The sequence below is a fragment of the Hypanus sabinus genome, chromosome 19 (genome assembly GCF_030144855.1).
Source record: "Hypanus sabinus isolate sHypSab1 chromosome 19, sHypSab1.hap1, whole genome shotgun sequence".
Classification (NCBI taxonomy): Eukaryota; Metazoa; Chordata; class Chondrichthyes; order Myliobatiformes; family Dasyatidae; genus Hypanus; species Hypanus sabinus.
In genome coordinates this window covers 53,818,053-53,843,413 of record NC_082724.1, presented here as the reverse complement: position 1 = coordinate 53,843,413, position 25,361 = coordinate 53,818,053, and the positions used below count along the sequence as shown (strand labels likewise).

Here is a 25,361-nt window from a genome sequence, read left to right as displayed (position 1 = left end):
ATACATCAAGGAAGCACTGTTGTCATGTGGCAATGATTTGGAGTCTAAAGACATTATACCTCCGGGACCCAGAATACCACCTCCAAGGTATGGCAAGGCAGGTTGAGGAATGCAATGGCCAAGATGGGTGCACTGGGAATTATTGAGGGAGGGGCAGTCAGAAGGGAAATTCTCAGCTATGAGAATGTCAGCAGAGCAACAGAAAGGTCCAGTGTTCAGAGGGTGTGCCAATAACAACAAAAAGTGCTGCAGAATGAGCATAAAGGCAAGAAATAAAAATAAAGATGCTTGCATCTGTGCTTACTCAGAGGGAGAGCTTCAAGACATTGTCAGCTTATTTACTGAAGAGTACAAGAGAATGGGCCTTATACTCAACATCTGGAAGACAAAGGTCTCCTACTGACTCGATCACATAGGCTTGTGGTGAGATGCAGAAACACGTGGACCACTCCCCAGATCTTGGGAGACGTCGCTGAACTGAAATTGGTTTGTTATTGTCTGATGTTAAGTGTAAGGCCCACTCTCTTGTACTCTTCAGTGAATAAGCTGAGATACTGTGATACTATGAACAGCCGAGATACTATGATTTCAGCGAATAAGGTCAGATACTGCGGAAAGCTTTTGTTTACACATTCTCCAAACTTCAAGGCAGCACAAAAAGGAAATAGAATGCAGAATATAGTTATAGAGGTCAGTACAGGTAAGCAAATAAACTACAAGGTCGACAATGAGACAGACTGAGAGATCATTTTCAGCATATCCTATATGAGGTCCATTTATATGTCTTATGACGGTGGGATAGAAGCTGCTTCCAGCCTGGTGGGACATGTTCTCAGGTTTCTGTATTTTCTGCCCAATGGGACGGAAAGAAGACAATTGGACCAGGTGGGAGGAGCCCTTCACCAGGCTGGCGGACTTCCTGAGTTCGCAGCACGTGTAAACTGAGTAAATTGAGGGCACTCTGGTTTGTGTGATGGACTGAGCTGGGTTCACAACTCCTGGTTTGTGTAGTATATTTGTAAATATTGGCGAGAGTCTTTGGGGCTGTGCCAAATTTCCCTAGGCAGACATAAGCGATTATAGCCAGCACAGACTTTTGTCAAGTGAGGAAGCAGGCAAGGCTGATGTCTATCATTCAATATGGGATCTTCTGGGATCTGGACTACTTACAGCAGACATCCCAAAGTACAGGAAATATAAAACCAATGTTTCTTCTGTAATATCTACCAAAGTTGGAAACCAGAATAAGGTGGGGTAGGGGAAGGAGTACAGGATGGCAGATGATATGTGAAGCCATGTGAGGGCAAAGGTGAGAGAGGGTGAAGAGGGTGAAGTTGGAAGCTGGAGGCGATAGGTGGTTGAGGTAAAGAAAGAATATGATAGGAGAGGGCAGTGGAGCATGGGAGAAAGGGAAAGAGGAAGGGAACCAGACGGAGGTGATGAGCCGGTGAAGAGAAGAGAAAGAGTAAGAGGGGATCCAAAATGAGGAATAGAACAACAGAGAAGATGGAGGAGTGAGAAATTACCAGAAGTTAGAGAAATTTATATTGATCCCATCATGCTGAAGGCTACCCAGATGGAATGTGAGGTGTTGCTCCTCCAACCTGAGAGTGGCCTCATCATGGTCATGGACCAAATGGGAATGGGAAGCAGAATTAAAATGGGTGGCCATCAAGAAGTCCTGCCTGTTGTGGCAGACAGAGCAGACCCCAATCCATGTCGGTCTGACTGATGTAAAGAAGGTCGCACCGAGAGCCACATGCAAAGCACTTCAACTCTACCACAGGAAGACGTTACCAGACAAAATGAGGAAGAAATTCAAGGGTATAATCAAAGCCTCCTTAGAGAAATACTGAATTCCCAGTGACTCCAGGGAACCTCTGACCCAGAAGCACAGAGAACCCGAGTCCATGTACAGAAGTCCAGCATGCAACCTCCCTTCTTCATCCCATTAGCAATCTGTGAAAGAGCCAGCATGTCCCACGTTAGTCTGCTCAGCTACCTCATGAGAGAAACTTTGATCCCGAAGGACTGCCTGAGTAGTTGGAGTCTATTCAAGCAGTGTTTTAGCGGAGGCTGTAAGATTAATCAAAGGTGTTGACTGTTGGAGATGTACCACAGTGAACATTTGAATGAGAAGCGTCACCGTCTGGTATGGAAGGACCACTGCACATGACTGGGAAAAGCTGCAGGGGCTGCAGACTCAGTCACTCTATCATGGGCCGAGAACGTCTTCGAAAGCCGATGCCTCACAAAGACAGCATCCGTCATTAAGGATCCACTGCACCCAGGACAAGCCCTCTTCTCGTTACTACTATCAGGAAGAAGATGCAGAGCCTAAAGACACACTATCAATGTTTTAGGAGCAAGCTGTCAGATTTCTGAACAAAAATGAACCCATGAACACTATCTCACTATTTTGCTTTTAATGCAATACATTATATTTATTTATACCTTATTGCAACATCATACATTTTTATGTATTTCCCTGCCCTGCTACCACAAGACAACAAATTTCATAACTTATGTTGGTGATAATAAACCTGATTCTGATTTGGATTCATTTACTGGATTTATCAGTCTCAGGGCCACATGGTGTTACATTGCTCCATCCAGTTTATTTTGGCTAAGAAGAACAAAATTGCATATAAATATGCTTAGATATCATTATAATGAACATAATTAACTATTTGTAGATTTAATATTGCATGTGGTTATTGATAACATAATTTTATATCTGTAAACAGTTAATTTGTTAGTTGTTTGGGAAAACAGCGTAAAATGCAGAAGTGAAAGCATTTTTCGATAGCTGTTTTGGAATTCACATTCCAGCTTTCTATCACCTTCATCACAATAAAATGCAATTTATTGTCATAATTATTTAATTTGCCAGGAGGTTGTCACACCCAGATCAACTGGATCCCATAGCTGTACAAGCATGACAGGCCAAGTGAATATTGTGATGTTTTATGCAACCCAGCAATTTCTGTTTACAGTTTAGGTTTGGCCTTGTGTGTAATTTACTCCCTACAAACTGCAGTGCTGCTCTTTAGCTGGTTGATTTATAGCACAGATTATTAACAGGAGATTTCCAGCTCATCATTATTTGATCTGACTCCATGAAGGCTTATTTTCATCCTGTGCAATTTAAAAAGAACCTGGGAAGCTGCTGATGAAAGCGTCATTTTTAATTTGGCCGTCTGTTCGATGGCCCTAATGTCAAAGAACTGAGCTCGATTTCATTCCTGGGTGTGAAACACAAATCACATGACATGGTCTGGAAGTTCACCACTGATTGATGACACTGAATGCATTGAACAGTTATTCTCCAGTTGTACTCTGGCTGACTGGTGTCACTATTGAGAACGTTCAAGACTCCAGTTTATTTGTCACATGGGCAGCAAAGCGTACTGTACAGTGAAATGCGTTAATAAGCAACCTATCCAAAGAAGTGCTGGGGGCAGCCCACAAGTCTCGCTACACATTTCGACACCAACGTGCTGCAGTACACTCACAATTCTCGGCAGAACAACACTGAACACAGCAAAACAACAGCAGCGAAACTTGCCTGTTCACTCAATCCCTCCCACTCACACAATCCTTTAACCCTCGGACAGGCTCCCTCACTCACCCACACACAATCCTTTAACCCTCGGACAGACTCCCTCACTCAAACACACAATCCTTTAACCCTTGGACAGGCTCCCTCACTCACTCACCCACACACAATCCTTTAACCCCCGGACAGACTCCCTCACTCTCACACACACAATCCTTTAACCCTTGGACAGGCTCCCTCACTCACTCACACACACACAATCCTTTAACCCCCGGACAGACTCCCTCACTCTCACACACACAATCCTTTAACCCTCGGACAGGCTCCCTCACTCACCCACACACAATCCTTTAACCCCCGGACAGACTCCCTCACTCTCACACACACAATCCTTTAACCCTTGGACAGGCTCCCTCACTCACTCACACACACACAATCCTTTAACCCCCGGACAGACTCCCTCACTCTCACACACACAATCCTTTAACCCTCGGACAGGCTCCCTCACTCTCACACACACAATCCTTTAACCCCCGGACAGGCTCCCTCACTCACACACACACAATCCTTTAACCCTCGGACAGGCTCCCTCACTCACCCACACACAATCCTTTAACCCTCGGACAGGCTCCCTCACTCTCACACACACAATCCTTTAACCCTCGGACAGGCTCCCTCACTCACCCACACACAATCCTTTAACCCCCGGACAGACTCCCTCACTCTCACACACACAATCCTTTAACCCTCGGACAGGCTCCCTCACTCACCCACACACAATCCTTTAACCCCCGGACAGACTCCCTCACTCTCACACACACAATCCTTTAACCCTTGGACAGGCTCCCTCACTCACTCACACACACACAATCCTTTAACCCCCGGACAGACTCCCTCACTCTCACACACACAATCCTTTAACCCTCGGACAGGCTCCCTCACTCTCACACACACAATCCTTTAACCCCCGGACAGGCTCCCTCACTCACACACACACAATCCTTTAACCCTCGGACAGGCTCCCTCACTCACCCACACACAATCCTTTAACCCTCGGACAGGCTCCCTCACTCTCACACACACAATCCTTTAACCCTCGGACAGGCTCCCTCACTCACACACACACAATCCTTTAACCCTCGGACAGGCTCCCTCACTCTCACACACACAATCCTTTAACCCTCGGACAGGCTCCCTCACTCACCCACACACAATCCTTTAACCCTCGGTCAGGCTCCCTCACTCTCACACACACAATCCTTTAACCCTCGGACAGGCTCCCTCACTCTCACACACACAATCCTTTAACCCTCGGACAGGCTCCCTCACTCACCCACACACAACCCTTTAACCCTCGGACAGGCTCCCTCACTCTCACACACACAATCCTTTAACCCTCGGTCAGGTTACTGACTCATTAACCAGGGTAAGCGGCTGAGTTTTCACACAGCGCCACCTGGAGTCTCCAGCTGGAAGTGGGGGACTAGGGGTGAGTACACCTGACAGCAGGGACCAATTATCAATAACATGCAGCTACTGTTACCGATGGCTGTGTTTAAAGCTCGCCAACCTGCTTTACAAGCTCCCTGAAGCTGCAGATCATAGGAAAGGGACAATGAAAGATCACAGCTGTGTGCATATTAAAAATAATACTTCATTGATTACTGAAAATAAAGAAGGTCACACGTGGCTGAGTGGTTTATGTTGCCGCCTCCTTACTCCAGTGATCCTGGTTTGATCCTGACCTCAGGCACCATCTGTCTGGGGTTTTCACATTCTCACCATGACTGTGTGGGTTTCCTCTGGGTCCTCCAGTTTCCTCTACATCTCAGCTGGCAGGGTAACTGGCTGTGGGAATCGCCTGGGGTGATGGTAGTGGAATTACTGGGCGTGTGAGTTAGACAGAGGGTGGGGAGGAGCGGAGAAGATGGAGAGGGTGGGCGAGGGGGCAGAAAGAGAGGAGAGAGAAGAGGGGAGAGAGAGGGGGAGATGGAGAGGGGGAAAGAGAGAGAGTTGCTGAGGTACAGGGGAAAGGAGAGTGGGAGTGTTGAGATAGGGGTCTCCTAGGAATAGGTGGGCTGAAAGATCTTTTTATTTTGTTATAAATATTAGATAAAATATGGTAAAAATGAGCAATGAGCAACAACAAGGTGATATATTGTGCAAGATTTTTGAGTGATTTTTTTTTGGAAAAGGGCCAATGACTTTCAGGGAGCTCATTTTGCAGGAAGGTGAAGTACCTAGTGATTGATTAGTCTTCCAGTCGTTGATTTCACTAGAATCACTGGGATAGAATTCCAATGGGCACAACTGCAGCTGGCTGCTCCCCGCGCCTCTCCATCAATGGATTAACATCCAAGCTGGAAAAGCGACAAGCAGGATGTAGAATCTGTTGCTAAATGAAAAACTTGTCTGCTGGATTTAACAGCCCGTTTTGATTTATGACAAGGACAGCCATTTGGCCCGTTAAGTCTCTGCTAGCATCAGAATAGACTTAGCAATCCTGTCCCGCCGCTTCTTTATCTACAACCCTCCCCTGACCATCAATTCCTGATCCCTGATTCCTCTGCCAGCCGCCTACACGACAGGCTGCAGCTAGTAAATTGCCCATCTTAGGGATGTGGGAGGAAACCTGGGTGCCCCGAGGAGACGTACATCGGGAAGGTGTAGGCTCTGACTGGTGGAGGTCGGGATTGAGCCAGTATCAATGCAGGGCTGAAGCCGCAACTTCATTTGTTAAGACACAAGGTCACCCTTAATGGTATTCCTATCAGAGGTGGAGAGGAACTGATTTTGGAATGAATGACATTAAATGGACTTGTTGAGTGAAGTGTATACCCACCCTCAACATAAGAAGCTTCTGATGTAAAACAAAAAGAGTAAGCCCTTGTCGTGCGAACACTTTCTGTGTCTGGTAAGCACTATGATGTGTGTGATGGCACAAGAGGCTGTAAATATCACAATCTGGACCAGAAAGCAAACTGCTGGAGGAACTCAGTAGGTCAAGCAGCCTCTGCTGAGGTAGAGGGATGGTCTGCGTTTTTAGGTTGGAACCCTGCATCAGGACCAAGACTGTTGATGCGAGATAGCTGTTCAGATTCAGATTCACTTATCACATGTACTTCGAAACATAGAGTGAAAAGTGTCACTTGCATTAACAACCAACACACCCGAGGATGTGCTGTGGGCAGCCCACAAGCATCACCACACATCGCATGCCCAACACAGAACAACATGAAACGCATCACCACACATCGCATGCCCAACACAGAACAACACGAAACGCATCACCACACATCGCATGCCCAACACAGAACAACACGAAACGCATCACCACACATCGCATGCCCAACACAGAACAACACGAAACGCATCACCACACATCGCATGCCCAACACAGAACAACACGAAACGCATCACCACACATCGCATGCCCAACACAGAACAACACGAAACGCATCACCACACATCGCATGCCCAACACAGAACAACACAAAACACATCACCACACATCGCATGCCCAACACAGAACAACACGAAACACATCACCACACATCGCATGCCCAACACAGAACAACACGAAACACATCACTACACATCGCATGCCCTACACAGAGCAACACGAAATGCATCACCACACATCGCGTGCCCAACACAGAACAACACGAAACACATCACCACACATCGCATTGCCAACACAGAACAACACGAAACACATCACCACACATCGCATGCCCAACACAGAACAACACGAAACACATCACCACACATCACATGCCCAACACAGAGCAACACGAAATGCATCACCACACATCGCATTGCCAACACAGAACACGAAACACATTACCACACATCACATGCCCAACACAGAACAACATGAAACACAGTAAGCACCAAAGGAACAACAGCAAATGAAGCCCAGCTTCTACCCTTCCACTGACCCATGTATCCACCCACTCACACACATACAGTTCTCTAACCCCAGAAGAGGCTGTCTTCTGCCTCCTGCCACCATCAGACTCACAAATTCACAGACACTGGGCCTTCAACCTCCCCAGTGGATTCGCAGAGATTCATAGGCCTCAACATCTGGACTTTGGATTGAACTTCAGTCTTTGAACTGGACATCTGATCCACCTTCATGGTTTGATATTCAATGTCAACCCCGTGACTTGCCAATGATGATGGTTGAGGGTCATGGATTCCAGCCCTTGAACACTGGACTCACTAGTGATAGGACTCTGAACACAAGGCCTGGGCTCCCATCTTGTTGACTTGCATACCTGGAGGTGGGTGGGGAGGGAGGCTCCAGCTCTCACGTGCCCTGCTGACATATTCCTGAACCCACTGATGACTTGCTAACATGGGGAGAGGGTCCCCTGACCTTGTTCTTACAGGTCTGCTAGCCCAACATCCAACCACAGTGCGCCTTGTGGCCTTCGAGAGCAGAGTGGAGGCCTAGTCTCCAGCCTGAAATAACTTTCTCAAATCCCTGTCCCTAAACCCTACTCTGACCCCTAACTTTCCTCCCTTTCTCAATAACCATCCCTAGTCATAGAGTTAAGCAATGTGGAATCAAGGCAATTGGCCTAACTCATTCATGTCAACCATGTCACCTACCTGAGTTTGGCCCATCTCCCTCTCAACCTTTCCCATCCATGTATCTGTTGTAATTGTAGCCACCCCTACCACCTCTTCTGGCAGCTTGTTCCATATATACACCATCCTCTATGTGAAAATGTTACCCCCTCAATCTCCTTTAAACACCTCCCCTCTCACCTTAAACACCAGCCGTCACTTTTAAAGCTGAGGTTCATAAAGAGCTCGGGTCCTGTCAGGACTTTCTGGTGGGCTGCAATCATAATAATCTCTTAAGCACTCGGCCAAGGACAACGAAAAGACAGGAGATGCAAGCAGAGTGGCCATTGTGTGAGTGAATAGTGTTAGAGTGGTCAGGCTTTGGCTCAAGAGGCTTGGACAAGAACAGGCAGAATCTCAAAGTAAGTTTCTAGTAATTTTTTCTTTCTCTTTCTTTGTTTATTAGTACAATGCAATGCGAATGGGTCCAGGGTTAGTTGCGTGTTCTTTGTGTGGGATGTGGAAATGTCTGGAGAGAGATCAGTTTCCCTGATAGCTACATCTGGATGAAGAGCAGCTCCTTTGAGTCCGTGCTAAGGAACTGGAGAATGAGGAGGTGATAGATAGGAGCTACAGGGAGGTAGTCACTGGGAAGTTGCAGGAGGCAGGTGCATGGGTGACTGCCGAGAGAGGGAAATGAGAGCGAGTGCAGCATACTCCTGTGGCCGTTCCCATCAATGATACGTACACTACTGTTGGGGAGGATGCCCTGCTGGGGGAGTCACAGCAACCAGATCTCTGCCACTGACTCTGGCTCAGAAGGGAAGGGGGGACGAGAGGAGTGCAGACAGGAGATGAAAGAGACACCTGGATGGTATGTTGCCTCCCAGGTACTGGGTTTAGGGATGTCTCAGATCGGTTCCACGGCATACTAAAGAAAGAGAGTGAATGGCTGGAAGCTGTGGAACATACTGGTACCCACAACATATAGTAGATAAGAAAAGGGAATTGGTCCTGCAGAGGGAATATAGGGCGTTAGGTAGAAAGCTAAAAAGCAGGAGTTCCAGGGTAGAAATCTTTGGATTGCTGCCTGTGCCATGTGCCGGTGAGGGTAGGTGTAAAATAATTTTGCAGATGAGCGTGTGGCTGAGGAGTTAGTGCAGGGGACAGGGTTTCTGATTTATGGATTATTGTGATCCCTTCTGAGGAAGGTATGGCCTGCACAAAAAGGATAGGTTACACCCAAACTCAAGGGGGTCCAATATCCTTGCAGGCAAGCACATTTGCTAGAGTTGTTGGGGAGGGTTTAAACTAAATTGGCAAGGGGCTGGGAGCCAGAATGATAGGGCTGAGGATGGGGCAGTTGGTACACAAGTAGATGCAGTGTGTAGTGAGATGTTCTTGTTACTGTTTGTGTGATTTGCTTTTCACACATGTGGGTGGGATGATATTTTTGTTTGAACGGGTTCCATGGTTTACTTTATTTCCCAGCTGTCTGCGGAGAAGAGGAATCTCAGGGTTGAATACTGCATACAGACTTTGATAATAAATGTACTTTGAATCCATTCAATCCTTTGACTGCGAGCAATGACAGGCAGACGATAGGGCAAAATTGCAGTCAGTGGGATGAGTTGAAGTGTAACATGGAGGTAAAATCGAAAAGGGTGATGAATACAGGATTGAAGTTGTTACATTTGAATACACTGTGTACAGAACAAGGATGATGATCTTGTAGCACAGGTAGAGAGTGACAGGTATGATGTTGTGGGCATCTCTGAGTCATGGCTGAAAGAAGATCATAGCTGGCATCTTAACATCCAAGAATACGCCTTGTATAGAAAGGACAGGCAGAGGGGTGGGGTAGTTCTGTTGGTAAAAAATGAAATCAAATACTTAGAAAGAGGTGACATATGATCAAAGGTTTAAAATCCTTGTGGGCACAGTGAAGAAACTGCAAGGTTAAAAAGACCCTGATGAAGTTACAGTTTGTCCAGGTGCCTGAACAGCAGTAAGGATGTGGGATACAAATTACAGTGGGAGATAAACAATGCATTTATACAGGGCCATGTTACAATAGTGATGGGGGATTTCAATATGTAGGTAGGTTGGGAAAATCCAGTTGGTGCTGGATCCGCAGAGAGGAAATTTGTGGAATGCCTATGGCTGATGGCTTTTTAGAGCAGCTTGTCGCTGTGCGCCAGTGGCGGTGTGGGGGGGGGCATCCACACTTTATACACAAGATGGTGTTGGAAAACTCACCCTATGTTTGCCCTGTTTATAGAAACAGGTGCAATATGCTCTGAACAAAAACATCCACATCCTAAACCGAATATCCTCCATCATTTTTTATTGCAATACAAAAACTTCTTCATTGCAATTCCTTTCATACAGAAATATATTAACAATATATCCCAGTGGGGACCAAAAGATTTAAGTCTGTCACATTGTGCTATAACAAGCGATTAAGAAAAATTCATAGAAAAATAATATCGAGGGCATACAGCATAAACCATTCAATATTACACATTTAAAAATACACGTTTAAGGATGCATCAGTTCCAAAGGCATTAGTAGGTACTGCTGCCCTGAAAAGAGCAGGGTACATTTTAATGCCTTTTAACTTCTCTTTTAAATAGTTTCTATCAATATTATTTGTGATTAACATCGAGAATGTTTTTCTTTCCCCCAGTAGTAATTTGGGTTTTGACATTATATGGCACACTGTTATTGGCCAGAGATGGTACCAAAGGACGTTTGGAATAAAGAGTCTCTGACACTGGGGTAAAAGGGCTGCTAATCTGTACTGGACTAACAAGGAGAAGGGGCTACGATGTAGATAAATGATGGCAGGAGGGTGCTTATGAACATTAACACATTTCTTGACACTTTTGCCCCCCCCCTCTCTCTCTCTCTCTGCTAAGATATTCTTCCAAGGTTTCTGATTCCTGCATGTGTTGAAGACAATGAGAAAGCCACCTGACTACAGGGGGTCTGACAGGCCATCTCACTTGTGTGCTCCTGCGGCTATGGACTCAGAGTGAGGAACAATGGACCTCCCCAGCCGCGGTTGCAGAAGTCAATTGTGTGGATATTTCTTACGGTCATTAGGAGCAGGAGTAGGCCACTCAGACCCTCCCGCCTGTCCAGCCATTCATTAAGATCATTGCTGATCTACTCCAGGCCTCAACTCCTCTTCTGTGCCAAATCCCCATAGTCCCCATTCCATCGATTTTTCAAAGGATGTACCTACACCCTCCCCCACCCCCAATGATCCGGCCTCCAGCTCCAGAATCCCTGGAGTAGAGAACACCGGAGACTCAACACTGCATGAATAGATTCTTACGCCCCCAAGTCCGACCAGAGAGTGTCCTAGAGAAGTGGAGGAGATAATTAAGCAAGTGAGTGGGCAGCTCAGAGATGTGGGCAATCAATACTGCCTTAGCAATCTATTCATAACAGACTTGCTAACTGCTGATAATTTAGTCCGGTAATAGCTTGTGGGACAAGGGTTGAAACTGCTTTGGAGCAAGAGAGAGGGGATTTGGCCAAGGTATGATCCTTCCAATCATCATCTACTGGATACCCTCTCTACTACACCTGCCCCACCCACCCCGCTTTCCCCATCAAGCATCTGCGGATGCGAAGCTTTAACGGTCACAGAGCCCATAATGAGGAAGCTGCGTCTCCAGCTGGACTCGGCAGCTTTGGGAGAGCGAGAGAGAAAGGCAGTACGGCCACATTGAATGAAGGTGGCAACCACTGACTATCAGAGTAACACCTAGTGCCATGCTTTCACCACTAAAGGATGGCGTCAGGATGATCCTTGTAATTAATGGCTTTTAGCTATCTATAGAAGTGCAATTTCCTTGTTTATAAACGAACATTGACACAAACAATGCATAATTTAACATGTAAGGACAGACACAAACAAACTCATCACATCAGCCTCACAGTATGAAGTCTGAGTGCATTAATTGTGCTTCGTTCAGTCTGAAGGGAGTTCCCATTCAGATTGTCCCTTGCGGCTTTCTCCTCCGTCCATCCTGACTGGCCATTCCCCGCCCGGCAAACCCAGAATCAGGGCAGAGCAAGAGCCCTCATGGACTCCTGCGAGCAGGACCCTGGGTCGGATATGGCTTTGACCCCCTTTCCAGACATTGCTAGCCTCTTGGGTGCTAATGGGTCAGCATCCCCAAGGTAAGAGTATTGACAATCGGTTTGAGTAAATTCAATGCTTCATTACCACTCTCCCTGAGAACTGATGAGGGGCCCTAGCCCCACACTAACCCTCAGTCTACAACTGATGTACTTAAATATTTAGTCGGTGTTTTCTATAAAAAACAAACATTCAAAGGCGAAGGGGGAAAAGAAGATACTTCCAAATAAATTAATACTGAAGGAAAACCTTTCTATTATTGCCACCCTTTGTAGGGAATGAGGGAGCCACACCAACTCTGGGTGAATGTAGGTCTTGGAGGATCTTGCCCCAATGCTCAATCTGGTCCGAGTTCTTCCCTACCTCCAATATTCTGCTAGCTACTAAGCATTTGTGCAAGTGCCTTACCAACCAGTCCTCTGGAGATGTTAAGCCCAGGATGGTTGGACACCTTGAGAGCGGGTCGTAATCAGTGTTGGAGAGGCCCCACTCTTCCCATTCGGAGCAGTTCGCCTGTGACCGGGATTGGGGAGTGAAAGGTCAGAAAGGTTGGTAGCACCATCAGAAATTGTCTCACAGCAGGGGTGGGGGGGGCGGGGCACTCTTGCCCTCCTGCTCACAGTGTCCGCGTGTTCTTCCTGTTCTCCATGCGCTGTTGCGGGCGGCTGGCATTGCGCGAGCCCTCGCAGTCCTCGGACCGGCTGCGCGCTGTCATGGCCAGAGGGCTGCGGCTGACCACCAGGTCCAGACGGCCACCGGACTCCGAGATGAGCGGCGCCATCAGACAACTGTCGAAGTCTCCAGTCTGGATCTGGTTCACCTGCCGGCAGGGAGAGAGAACGTATTGGCGTCACGACTACCATGACCAAGTGAAAAGTTAGTCTTGCGTACCATTCATATAGATCAAATCATTGCGCAGTGCATTGAGGTAGAGCGGGGTCAAACAGGCAGAAGTGGTGGATACAGGTTTGATTTCAATATTTAATTGAAATTTGGGTAAGTATGTGGATGGAGGTCTTTGGTCCTGGTGCAGGTTGGTGGAACAAGACAGAAGAAATCAGCATGGACTAGATGGGCTGAAAGGCCTGTCTCTGTGCTGTAGTGCTGTATGACTCTATAACAAAGCAGGATAAAGTGTAAATGCTACAGAGAAAGTGCAGTGTACCTAGACATTGAAGTGCAAGATCACAATGAGGTAAATTGAGAGGCCAAGAATTCATCTTATCGCACTAGCGATCCATTCAAGAGTCTGATAACAGCAGGACAGAAGCTGTGCTTGAGCTTGGTATTACGTGTACCTTTTACATGACGGGAGAATGGAGGAGCGAGAATGCCCAGAGAGGGTGATATCACCTGGCTCACATCCCATCCCTGTTCAAGCCTCCCCTGGGTCTCTCTTCCCGCCATCACAGACATTTACACTACATGCTGCATCGGCAAAGCAAACAGCATTACGAAGGACCCCACTCACCCCTCATACAATCTCTTCTCCCTCCTGCCATCTGGGAAAAGGCACCGAAGCATTCAGGCTCTCATGAACAGACTATGTAACAGTTTCTTCCCCCAAGTTATCAGACTCCTCAATACCCAGAGCCTGGACTGACACCAACTTTCTGCCCTCTACTGTAGCTATCGTCTTGTCTATTATTTATTGTAATGCCTGCACTGTTTTGTGCACTTTATGCAGTCCTGGGTAGGTCTGTAGTCTAGTGTAGTTTTTCCTGTGTTGTTTTCACGTAGTTCAGTGTAGTTTTTGTACTGTTTCATGTAGCACCATGGTCCTGAAAAACATTGTCTCGTTTTTACTGTGTACTGTACCAGCAGTTATAGTCGAAATGACAATAAAACGTGACTTGACTTGACAAAGCTGCAGGCTGGATTGCATGAGGGCAGGCTGATCAAAGGTTAATTAGTAATTGATAAATTGGTTCATTATTGTCACATGTACTACAATCCACGGAAGAACGTTGTCCTCCTGCAAATCCTTCCATCACATCAGTACATCACGGGATGAGATCAAGGGCTCCTTGGACAGCACAAACAAAAGTGTTAAATTATGAGGCTCAGTTGAATAGACCGGGCTCAAGTAGCAGCAAATTACTTGACATATGACTGTCATAATAAACCTGATCCTGATTCTGAAGTAGAGAGATTGATGAAGAAACTGAAGGGCTTAGGATGATTAAAGAGTCTGAAATGTTGGAGAGAATAAAAGCAAATAATGTGCTGGAGGAACTCAGCAGGTCGGGCAGTATCTGTGCAGGGAAATGGACATCAATGTTTCGGACCGAGACCCTTCCACTGTACAGAAAGTGCAGAAGGGAGAGGGCCAGTATAAAGAGGTGAGGGGAAGGGGTACAGAAAGTGTGTACTTGGGTGGGTGAGAGGAACGGGGCTTGTTTTGTTGTTGTTGCTTTGGCACTGGTTCTGTTTTGTCACATTCTGTCTTGTTCTGCTGAGCAGTGCAGGCCCCAGCACAGCCTAGGTCAGGCATGGGCAAACAACAGCCCGCGGGTCATATGCGGCCCGTTAAGCTTTTTAATCCAGCCCGCAGAACTTGATGAAATTATATTAATAAACCTTGTTAATGTTTTTTCCCCGCAATTCTGGCGTTTTCCCAATAGATGACGCACTCTATATACATTTGTGGCGACCCATTTCCTGGCACATCCGAACCGGCTCACAATTAGCCAACGTTCCGGCTAAGGGAGATAGCCTGCAGGGATTTGCGAGCACAGAGCTTTGGAGCCTCTGCGCCACGGGGGGCAGGTTGAGGGAGGCTTAAAAGTGAGGCTGGGGATTTCGAATAAAGTTTTTTTCTTCGACTGCAGTTACCGACTCCGTGTTGTAATTTTAGCGCTACATGTAGCACACCGCTACACATTGACCTTTGTTGAGGTGCAGCGTATTACTCCACATTTGCGCTTTACTCTTTGTTTGGCTCGACCTATTTGTGTGAACAGGCGTTCAGCGTCATGAACATCAACAAAGCCAGCCACAGATCCAAGTTAACTGACCAACACCTCAGATCCATCCTGAGAATCGCCACAACAAAACTAAATCCAGACTTTGATGCGCTGGCTAAAAAGGGAGACCAACAACACTGTTCCCACTGAAATTAAAAATAAGTTTCTTCGTTGTGTTATGTAAAAAATGCATTTGAAAATATTTTTTTCAATAAGCCTTACATGTTACACGTCAATTCTGTTAAGTGATGGACATGAGTAGTGCGCAGGTGCACGTACGTTCTCAAAATAAAAAACGCGCTCCAGATCAAATAACGCGCTCCGCATACTGGCGCACTGTCACTGTTCTGTCTTTGTGCTGGTTGTTGTTGAGTTTTGACACAGGGGACAATTGAATAAGAAGGAGCAGGACAAGTAGACCTGCATCTCCTACCGTTTTTGAAATAAAGACAGTCAGGAGGAGAGTGATGATGATAATATCTTGAAGGATAACAGAATTTTCAGAACTTTAAAATAATAACTGTTACTATTTAAAAAAGCTGTATTTTATTCATTTAATTTTCAGTGTTTTAAAAGTCATTTCAATAAATAGCTAAATACCATGGGACTTCAAAGACAGATATTTTGTTGTAATGCATTTGTTCATTTTCAATTGAAATTAAAGCACATGTTTTCTACATATCCCATGATATTTTATTTTCTCTTATGAGGTGTATTACCAAAACACTCCGTCCATCTGGTCCTGGTCCAGCCCCCCTGTCAAATTTTAGAACCCTTTGTGGCCCACAAGTCAAAAAGTTTGCCCACCCCTGCTCTAAACTAGCCCCTTAATTGACAAAGCCCATAGAATTCCATTTTCTCGGAGTTCATCTGAACTATGTCCTCAACAATCGTACTTTCTTTGCATTATTATACGACGAAAGAAGCTATTCTTCGAGAAACCAGAAAGATGCGAAAATTAATCTTTAATTCAGCACAGATTCGTATAGTTGAAGACTATCCTCCTGAAATCTTTGCCGAAGGAAGAAAATACCGAGAAATTATGTGTGAAATGTATAAATTTGATTTATACCTCTCCCTTCGCTTTCCAGCAAAGCTGACAATTTTTCCTGAAAAATCTCAGGTACTGAGAATCCACTCTCCTCAGGAGGGATGGAAGTACATTAAAAAACTTGAAGTTAAGTTTACTGATTAAAATATTAATGTTAATCCGATTACTGAACAGGCAAATCTGAAGTATTTGCTGTACGAGTTGTTTATGGATCTTCTGAGTTAAGCACACCCAATACCTTTTCAGTCTTTGGCATGGGACGTAGCTGATTTATTTTTTTTTACCTTATTAATAGTTAGTACATATATAACTATTTTGTAGGGAACCTTTACAGTATTGTACTCTCATGGTCTGTGTAGGACCTGTTGTGTGTTAATCTTTTTATTTATTTTATTTGTTTCAAAACTTATTGTTGTTTGCCTATTTTATATATATACTCACTAATTTTTATTTTTCCAGAGAAACAATATTGTTTGTAATATTATTTGCTCGGATTTATTCGCTTTTTTGAATATATGTTTAAGATCCCGTAGCTGATTCTAAGATGGCCGTTGTTGCTCATATTTTTATTACTGAGACATAACATTATAGTAGTTGAATTCTGCTTGTGCCTTTTATTAAGAATATTTTGCGTGGGATTTTTGCTTTATTTTAGTATTCGGAGCTGCAAGATGGAGAGCAGGGACAAGGGTTATTAGGTTAGCATGGGACCACCCTATCGGTCGCCTAATTCTTATCTTTTGGAAGGCGGGAGAGGAAGTAGACTATAAGAGCAGGTTCCTTTCTTGATTGGGCAGTTCTTTTGATGAATTTCTCTTTCGTAAATGTGTCTGTCCTTCTGGTTGTACCCGTGTCTTTTGGCTTAATCTGTGCTTACGTAACATTTATTGTATATAATATTAAAATCAATTTTAAACATTGATGTTAATAAAATTTATATAATATCTTGGAATTGGAGCGGTGTCAATCAGCCCATTAACAGTAAAAAGATTTTTAAGAAATCAAAAACACTTAATGCAGATATTATTTTTGCGCAAGAAAATCATAAACGAAAACAGGATGAGGAGAGGTTTTTCCGTTTTTAGAAAGCAACTCTGTTCCACTTGCTGTCTAATTGTAAGATCAGAGGCGTTTCTATATTTCTTAGTCCCAAAATCCTTTTTGTACACTTTAATACTACTACTGATTCATTGGAAGATGTTTAATTGTTACTGGTTTATTATGCGAGCAAAAGGTAGCTCTGGTGTGTGTATACACACCTAAGGTAGATAATTCTGATTTTTTAAAGAAACTTTTTTTCTCAGTTGCCGAATCTCAATGAATATAAGTAGTTCATGGGTGGTGACTTTAATTGTTGTTTAAATCCGGCGACTGACAGGTCACCAACCAATCCGTCACTTCCAAATAAAGCGGCAGCTTGTATTAACTTTTTTTTATTAGAATATGGCCTGGTCGATATTTGGAGTTATAAACACCCCAATGATAAAGATTTCTCTTTTTTCTCACATGTTCATCATAAGTATTCTCGAATTGCTTATATTTTTCAAGGTTTGCGGACGATCCGAAGATTGACAGGTAGCTTTGAGGATGTTGAGGGGCTACAGAAGTCCTTAGATAGATTAGGATAATGGGAAAATAAGTGGCAGATGGAATACAGACTCCGGAAGTGCCTGGCCATGCACTTAGTGTTATGGTTCGGTCCGGAGCCTGCATTCCGGGTCTTGATCCGGTCTGCGGAAACCGGACTCCGGGGCTTGCAGCCATCTCTCCTGTCACCCCGAAGCCAAATAGGATATTCGTGGCTTAAGAAGGTGTACCTGTTGCCTATCAGCTGGCAGGTGGATATAAGGGACTGGGACCGAGCCAAGTTGGGGGGTCGTCCTGCTCTGAACCTGTTTTATCCTGTTCACTGGTTGTCTTGTACAAGTTGGTTTGCCGTGTGTTTCGTCCGACAGCTCTGTTTGTTCCGGTCGTCCCGGCTTGGACGGCCCACGGCTTCATCCTCAAGTTCTGCGAGTCAGCCTTGGAGTCACCCCGGACCAAATTCCCTTCCGATCCCTTGTCTCCGTCGGGTAGTAGGACGGACTGCCGTTGCCCAGCGGGGGGACACTGTCCCCTTCCTACCCCTCACCTCTGATGTGTTGTGCCCGCTACTTGCCAAGGTGTATTTCGTCTTACCCGGGCCTCCGTGTTCCCGCCTGGTGGGTGGCCCTGCCCAGGAGTATGCGGCCCACCCTGTCCTCTGCCACTTCCAACCCCTTGATCCCTACTGGTTGTGCCCGCACCGGTCCAAGCTTTCCGTGACTGTGGTCCTGCCTGGGAGGCGGCCCTGCCCAGGACTTAAGCCGCCGACCAGGGAGCTCTCCTGCCTTGCCACGGATTCCAAACCCTGCCAAGCCACGGACTGAAAGACCCATCCAAGCCACGAACTCCGAGACCCAGCCAAGCCACAGACTCTGAGACCCAGCCTAGCGACGGACTCCGAGAGCCAGCCAAGCCACAGAATCCGAGACCCAGCCTAGCAACGGAATCTGTGACCCAGCCTAGCGACGGACTCCAAGACCCAGCCTAGCGACGGACTCCAAGACCCAGCCTAGCGACGGACTCCGAGACCCAGCCAAGCCATGCTTTAAAATAATAACTCAGTGCTTTAAAATATTAACTGTTCCTATTAAAAAAGCTGTATTTTATTCATTTAATTTTCAGTGTTTTAAAAGTCATTTCAATAAATAGCTAAATACCATGGGACTTCAAAGACAGATATTTTGTTGTAATGCATTTGTTCATTTTCAATTGAAATTAAAGCACATGTTTTCTACATATCCCATGATATTTTATTTTCTCTTATGAGGTGTATTACCAAAACACTCCGTCCATCTGGTCCTGGTCCAGCCCCCCTGTCAAATTTTAGAACCCTTTGTGGCCCACAAGTCAAAAAGTTTGCCCACCCCTGGGCTAGGTTGTCAGCACAAATGATGGCAGTTGCAATAAATGAATCTGAAAAGAGCTGGCAAGTGATAGGTTGATCCAGATGAGGAGTGGTGATTGGCAGACGAGGGTGAAGATAGCAGCAGAGGCTGGCTGATGATAGGTGGACGTGACAAAGAGCTGGCAGGTGATAGGTTGATCCAGGTGAGGAGTGGTGATTGGCAGACAAGGGTGAAGATAGCAGCAGAGGCTGGCTGATGATAGGTGGACGTGATAAAGAGCTGGCAGGTGATAGGTTGATCCAGGTGAGGAGTGGTGATTGGTAGACGAGAGTGAAGATAGCAGCAGAGTCTGGCTGATGATAGGTGGACGTGACAAAGAGCTGGCAGGTGATAGGTTGATCCAGGTGAGGAGTGGTGATTGGTAGATGAGGGTGAAGATAGCAGCAGAGGCTGGCTGATGATGGATGGACGTGACAAAGAGCTGGCAGGTGATAGGTTGATCCAGGTGAGGAGTGGTGATTGGTAGACGAGGGTGAAGATAGCAGCAGAGTCTGGCTGATGATAGGTGGACGTGACAAAGAGCTGGCAGGTGATAGGTTGATCCAGGTGAGGAGTGGTGATTGGTAGACGAGGGTGAAGATAGCAGCAGAGGCTGGCTGATGATAGGTGGACATGACAAAGAGCTGTAGGTGGTGGAATCTGAAAAGGAAGGGTGGAGCATGAAACCAGTAAGGGAGGTTGCATATTTACAAACTGCCCCCCAGTTTATTTTCTCTTATGAGGTGTATTACCAAAACACTCCGTCCATCTGGTCCTGGTCCGGCCCCCCTGTCAAATTTTAGAACCCTTTGTGGCCCACAAGTCAAAAAGTTTGCCCACCCCTGGGCTAGGTTGTCAGCACAAATGATGGCAGTTGCAATAATGAATCTGAAAAGAGCTGGCAAGTGATAGGTTGATCCAAAATCCAAATCCAAATGCCCCCCAAATCCATAGATTTGTTGTTAACACAAACAATGCATTTCACAGTATAGTTTGATGTACACATAATAAACAAGCTGAGAAATAGTTATCTTAAATCCCAGTTAACAGCACCAGCAACACTTCCAGTTTCTACCACCAAGAAAGACAAGGGCAGAAGGTATACGTGTACAGCACTATCTTCAGATCCCCTCCAAGTTAAACACCATCCTCAGTTGCCAGCTCTTCATTGACTAACTCCTGGAACTCCCTCCCCACGAGCACTTGTGGGTGCATCTTCACAGGCAGGAGGACCGTGATACAAGGCGGCAACTCACCACCATGGTCACTGGGGCAACTAGGGGTGGGAACTAAATATCAGTCTCCCACAGGCCCCAAAAGTGCTTTTACCTTACCTGTAATATCCGGTCATAGGGTTGGAGTCCACTGCCATCAGCCGGACCATTTGGCCGTATCAGGTTGACATAAACCCCTTTCTCCAGAAGGCCGTCGGAAATACTGAAACCAAATTCTTCGTTCTCGGACTGTTTATGGATTGTAATCTGAGAAGAGAGAGTTGCTTCTTAAAGATTTCTTTCAAAGCAAATTTATTGAACCCTTCACAATAGTGAATGGCCTATAACAGAGATGAACTATTTCTTTACATTAGACAGTGCAGGCTGGTAGGTCAGCTGGCTCACACAGTCATGGGTTCAATCCTGACCTTGGGTGCTCCTTACAATGATGTGGTTTCTTCTGGATTCCTCCCACATGCCACGGACTTGTGTATTGGTAAGCTAATTGGCAGCTATAATTTGCTCCTAGCGTGAAAACCTGGGTAGCCTCTCTCCTGATGGCATGAAAATCCATTGAAATAACTTGCTGTAATTTCTTCCATTTCCTTCTCTCTTTAGATCCCCTTTATCCATTTTCTTCTCGTCACCTGCCTAATACCCCCCTCTGGTGCCCCCTCCCTTTCCTTTCACCCATCATCCACTCTCCTCTCCTAAGAGATTCCTTCTTCTACAGCTCTTTACCCTTTTTACCTGTGACCTCCCAGCTTCTCACTTCATCTCCCCCTCACCTGGTTTCACTTATTGCCTACCATCTTGTACTCCTTCCTCTCCTCTGCAGCTTCTTCCCCTTTCCTTTCCATTCCTGATGAAGGGTCTCGGCCCAAATCTTTGACTGTATGTTCTTCTCCATGGATGCTTCCTGACCTGCTGAGCTTCTCCAGCATTCTGTGTGCATTACTCTGGATTTTCAGCATCTGCAGAACCTCTTGTGCTTACGCTGTGCAATTATAAATTGGCATTTCCATCAGTAAGTCACGGTTTGTGTTTCTCTCCCTTCACAGCTCAACGATGCAATGAAGTAACTCATCAGTATAATTCTCTTTGACACTACATTCTTTATATTAAAATTGTAAGGTTGTCCTTAAATGTTCACGACAGGTAGAATTTAAGCTTGATCGTGTTAAATGGTAAAGTTTACAAGAGTTTACACTGTCCTCTGCTGCCACTTGGTGCTGGAGGCTGGAACTGCAGAGTGATTCCTCTTTAATTACACATTTTTCCCCCATGTTTCGCAAGGGTCTTGTGGCATTTGCCCACAGAGGTGCCTGGAAAGGTTTATGATTCTTGGACAGAGTTAACAGCCCTGGCATTTGACTGTGTTTTGTCACTTGACCAGCCATGCATCAGGAGCTTACTACAGTTCCAAAGTACGAAGGCGGGGGAAAATATTCTGTCTCCTGTGTGGTCACAATCCCGTGTACTTGAAGCTACAAGGTTTGTTACATTCTTAATTATTTTTATTGGCATTAACATTTTTGATTTGTTGTACCAACTTAGTTATAACAACCTAGCAGTCTGTGTGGAAGTCCCAGCATTCTCTCTATTTCATTCCTTTCCCTCCTTCAGTCAGATCAGTTGTGATTTACAAACTTCACCACCCTACCTCAGGTACCTCACTGCCACATGCATCATTCACTTCTCTTGATCTCTGATCCTCCCTATGCAGGAAACATCCTATCTCCATCTCTCTTCCCAGATTCTCACAACAAAGGTAAAGCCCTTTCAGTTGCCACCTCTCCCAGCAGGGCCCATCATCAAGGGTAATACTTGGCAACGCTCAGAGACGTGCAGCGTGTGCCCAGTCTGAAGGGGACCTCGTCAGCCTGCAGCCAAGTGCTTTACTTGTTTGACAACCCATGACCTTCATCACCAAGAAGAACATCTAAAGCAAATGCTACCCCCCACCCTCCCGCAACTTCTGAAAGTCTCAGACCTTGATGGATTTGAAATGTATCCCCATTCCTTTCTGTCACTACCAATACCATTGCACTGTGTGAATGAGTGAGGGTGTGAGTGAGCATGCTTCCTTGGAAGTGTGGAGAGATTCGGAATGTCACCTAAAACTCTGACAAACTTCTTTGGATGCACAGTGGAGAGTATCCTGACTGGTTGCATCACAGCCTGGTGTGCCCAGGAATGGAAAATGGTGGATACAGCCCAGTCCATCACAGGTACACTTACAAGGAGCACTATCCAGCCCATGCTCCCTTCTCACTGCTGCCACTGGGCAGGAGGAACAAGAACCTTAGGTTCCACCCCACCAGGTTCAACAACAGATATTATCCTGCAGTGTGGATAACTTCACTCACCTCAAATCTGATCGGATTTCACAACCTCAACTCACTTTCAAGGACTCCTGTTTTCATCGGGTCTGCTCCACTATGGCTGATTTAATGCCCCTTTCAACCCCATTCTCCAGCCTTCTTCCTGTAACCTTTGAATATTATTTATTTTGTTATTCGCACAACTTGTCTTCTTTTGCACATTGGCTGTTTGTCAGTCTTTATTTATATATGGTTTTTCATAGATTCTGTTGTTTTTTTATTTTCCTGTAAATGCCTGCAATAGCTTGAATCTCAATATATGAGGACATATACATACTTTGAGAATAAATTTACTTTGTCTGCCCAAGCAGTAGTGTGTGTGCCCGCATGTATTCAGACAGACAGACTTTATTGATCCTGGGGGAAATTGGGTTTTGTTACAGTCGCCCTGATCAAGAATAATGAAGAAATATAGCAATATAAAACCATAAATAATTAAATAATAATAAGTTAATCATGCCGAGTGGAAATCAGCCAGGACCAGCCTATTGGCTCAGGGTGTGTGACACTCCAAGGGAGGAGTTGTAAAGTTTGATGGCCACAGGCAGGAATGACTTTCTATAACGCTCAGTGTTACATCTCGGTGGGATGAGTCTCTGGCTGAATGTACTCCTGTGCCTAACCAGTACATTATGGGGTGGATGGGAGTAGTTGTCCAAGATGGCATGCAACTTGGACAGCATCCTCTTTTCAGACACCACCGTCAGAGAGTCCAGTTCCACCCCCACAACATCACTGGCCTTACGAATGAGCTTGTTGATTCTGTTGGTGTCTGCTACCCTCAGCCTGCTGCCCCAGCACACAACAGCAAACATGATAGCACTGGCCACCACAGACTCGTAGAACATCCTCAGCATCGTCTGGCAGATGTTAAAAGAACTCAGTCTCCTCAGGAAGTAGAGACGTTTCTAACCCTTCTTGTAGACAGCCTCGGTGTTCTTTGACCTATGCATGTGCAATTAAGAGAGTGTTTGTGTTGTGTATAAGTGTGCATGTGAGTGTGTGTTTATGTGTGTCTCAGTCAGGATGGCCAATAGGCTTCACTGTGATACCAATGTGTAAGTGTAAGTGAAGCAGACCCACACATACGTCACCCACTGCCTTTGCCTAGCTTCACTGCACGTGAAAGGCCTGGACAGAGAGGATCTGGAGAGGGTTCTTCCAATAGTGGGGACCAGATGGTACAGCCTCAGAACAGGACATCCTTTAGAACAGAGATGAGAAGCAATTTCTTCAGCGAGAGGATGATGAATCTGTGGATTTCATTACCACAAGTGGCTGTGAAAGTCATTGGGTATATTTAAAGCGGGGGTCGGTAGGTTCTCGATTAGAAAGGGTGTCGAAAGGGAGAAAACAGGAGAATGGTGCTGAAAGGGACATGGTGGAGCAAATGGTCTAATTCTGCTCCTATATCTTAAGGTCAACAACAATCCCGCCATGTGCCTGGCACTTCTCAGGAGTGCTGTTGAGGGAGGGATTCAGGTGGTTCGGCCTTCCTGTGCAGCCAGTCGAAGTTGGAGCAACACATCATATTCCGCCTGGGTAGCCGCTATCCCGATAACATGAACACTGAGTTCTCTAACTTGCAATAATTTGAACCCCTATCCCTCTCCATTTTCCTATTTGCCATTCCGGAACCCTGTGGTGCTCCTCCTTGCTCCCTTACGCCTTGTCTATCCGATTCCTACTTCTTCAGCCCTTCACCGTCTCTACCTGTCACCTCCCATCTCCTCACTTCAACCCACCAACCTCCCCCTGACCTGGTTTCGCTTATCACCTGCCACCTTGTACTCCTCCCCCACCCCCATCTTCTTGTTCTGGCTTCTTCCCCCCTTTCTTTCCAATCCCGAAACCTGATGACTGTTATTCCTCTCCATCGACGCTGCTTGACCTGCTGAGCTCCTCCAGCATTCCGTGTGCATTACTCCGGATTTCCAACATCTGCAGAATCTTGTGGTTTATGTTGGGCAATTATAAATTGGCATTTCAACCAGTAAGTAATGGTTTGTGTTTCTCTCCCTTCACAGTTTGTGATTCGGATTCACTCTCTGCCTGTTCAGTTACCCTGGTGTCTTTCCCCAACACCCCACCCTTACTCTGCCTCTTTAGTTTAATTCCTACTTTGTGTCCCACAGCACCATTGGGAGGAGGCTCCAGGGCCTGTCTGATGCCAGCTACAGACACTCACCTTGTGCAGCTCCACAGGACTGGGTGACGTTATTTCTTTAATCTCCTCCTTGATCTTCTTCCATTCCAAAACCTTGTCCATTGCCAGTGCGGATGCTGCAGAGCATTCTGTCTGGCCCTCTGCAGCCGCCTGGTCCTGCAGCTTCCCCAGGCCCGAGTAGTCTGCAGGTTGTGACAGGTGCCCGTCAATTCCCAAAGTCAGCTCAGTTCCAGACATTATGGAAGCCTGCAACGAGAAGGAGAGTTGCAGGTGGTTTGACAACGGGGAAACAAAGCCCAGCACATGCAGTTCCCTGA

At 45.9% G+C, this 25,361-nt stretch overlaps 1 protein-coding gene across 1 annotated transcript in view; it reads right to left on the bottom strand.

Moving 5' to 3' along the window:
• Positions 1 to 12,909: 12,909 nt before the first annotated feature.
• Positions 12,910 to 25,361, bottom strand: part of grip2b (glutamate receptor interacting protein 2b) — a 146,597-nt gene continuing 134,145 nt past the window's right edge. Inside the window, exons 22-24 of the mRNA XM_059944303.1 lie at positions 25,066 to 25,290; positions 20,614 to 20,760; positions 12,910 to 13,113 (exon numbers count right to left, since the gene is read on the bottom strand). Coding sequence (XP_059800286.1) covers positions 12,910 to 13,113; positions 20,614 to 20,760; positions 25,066 to 25,290 — 576 coding nt within the window. The remainder of the gene's footprint in view (positions 13,114 to 20,613; positions 20,761 to 25,065; positions 25,291 to 25,361) is intronic.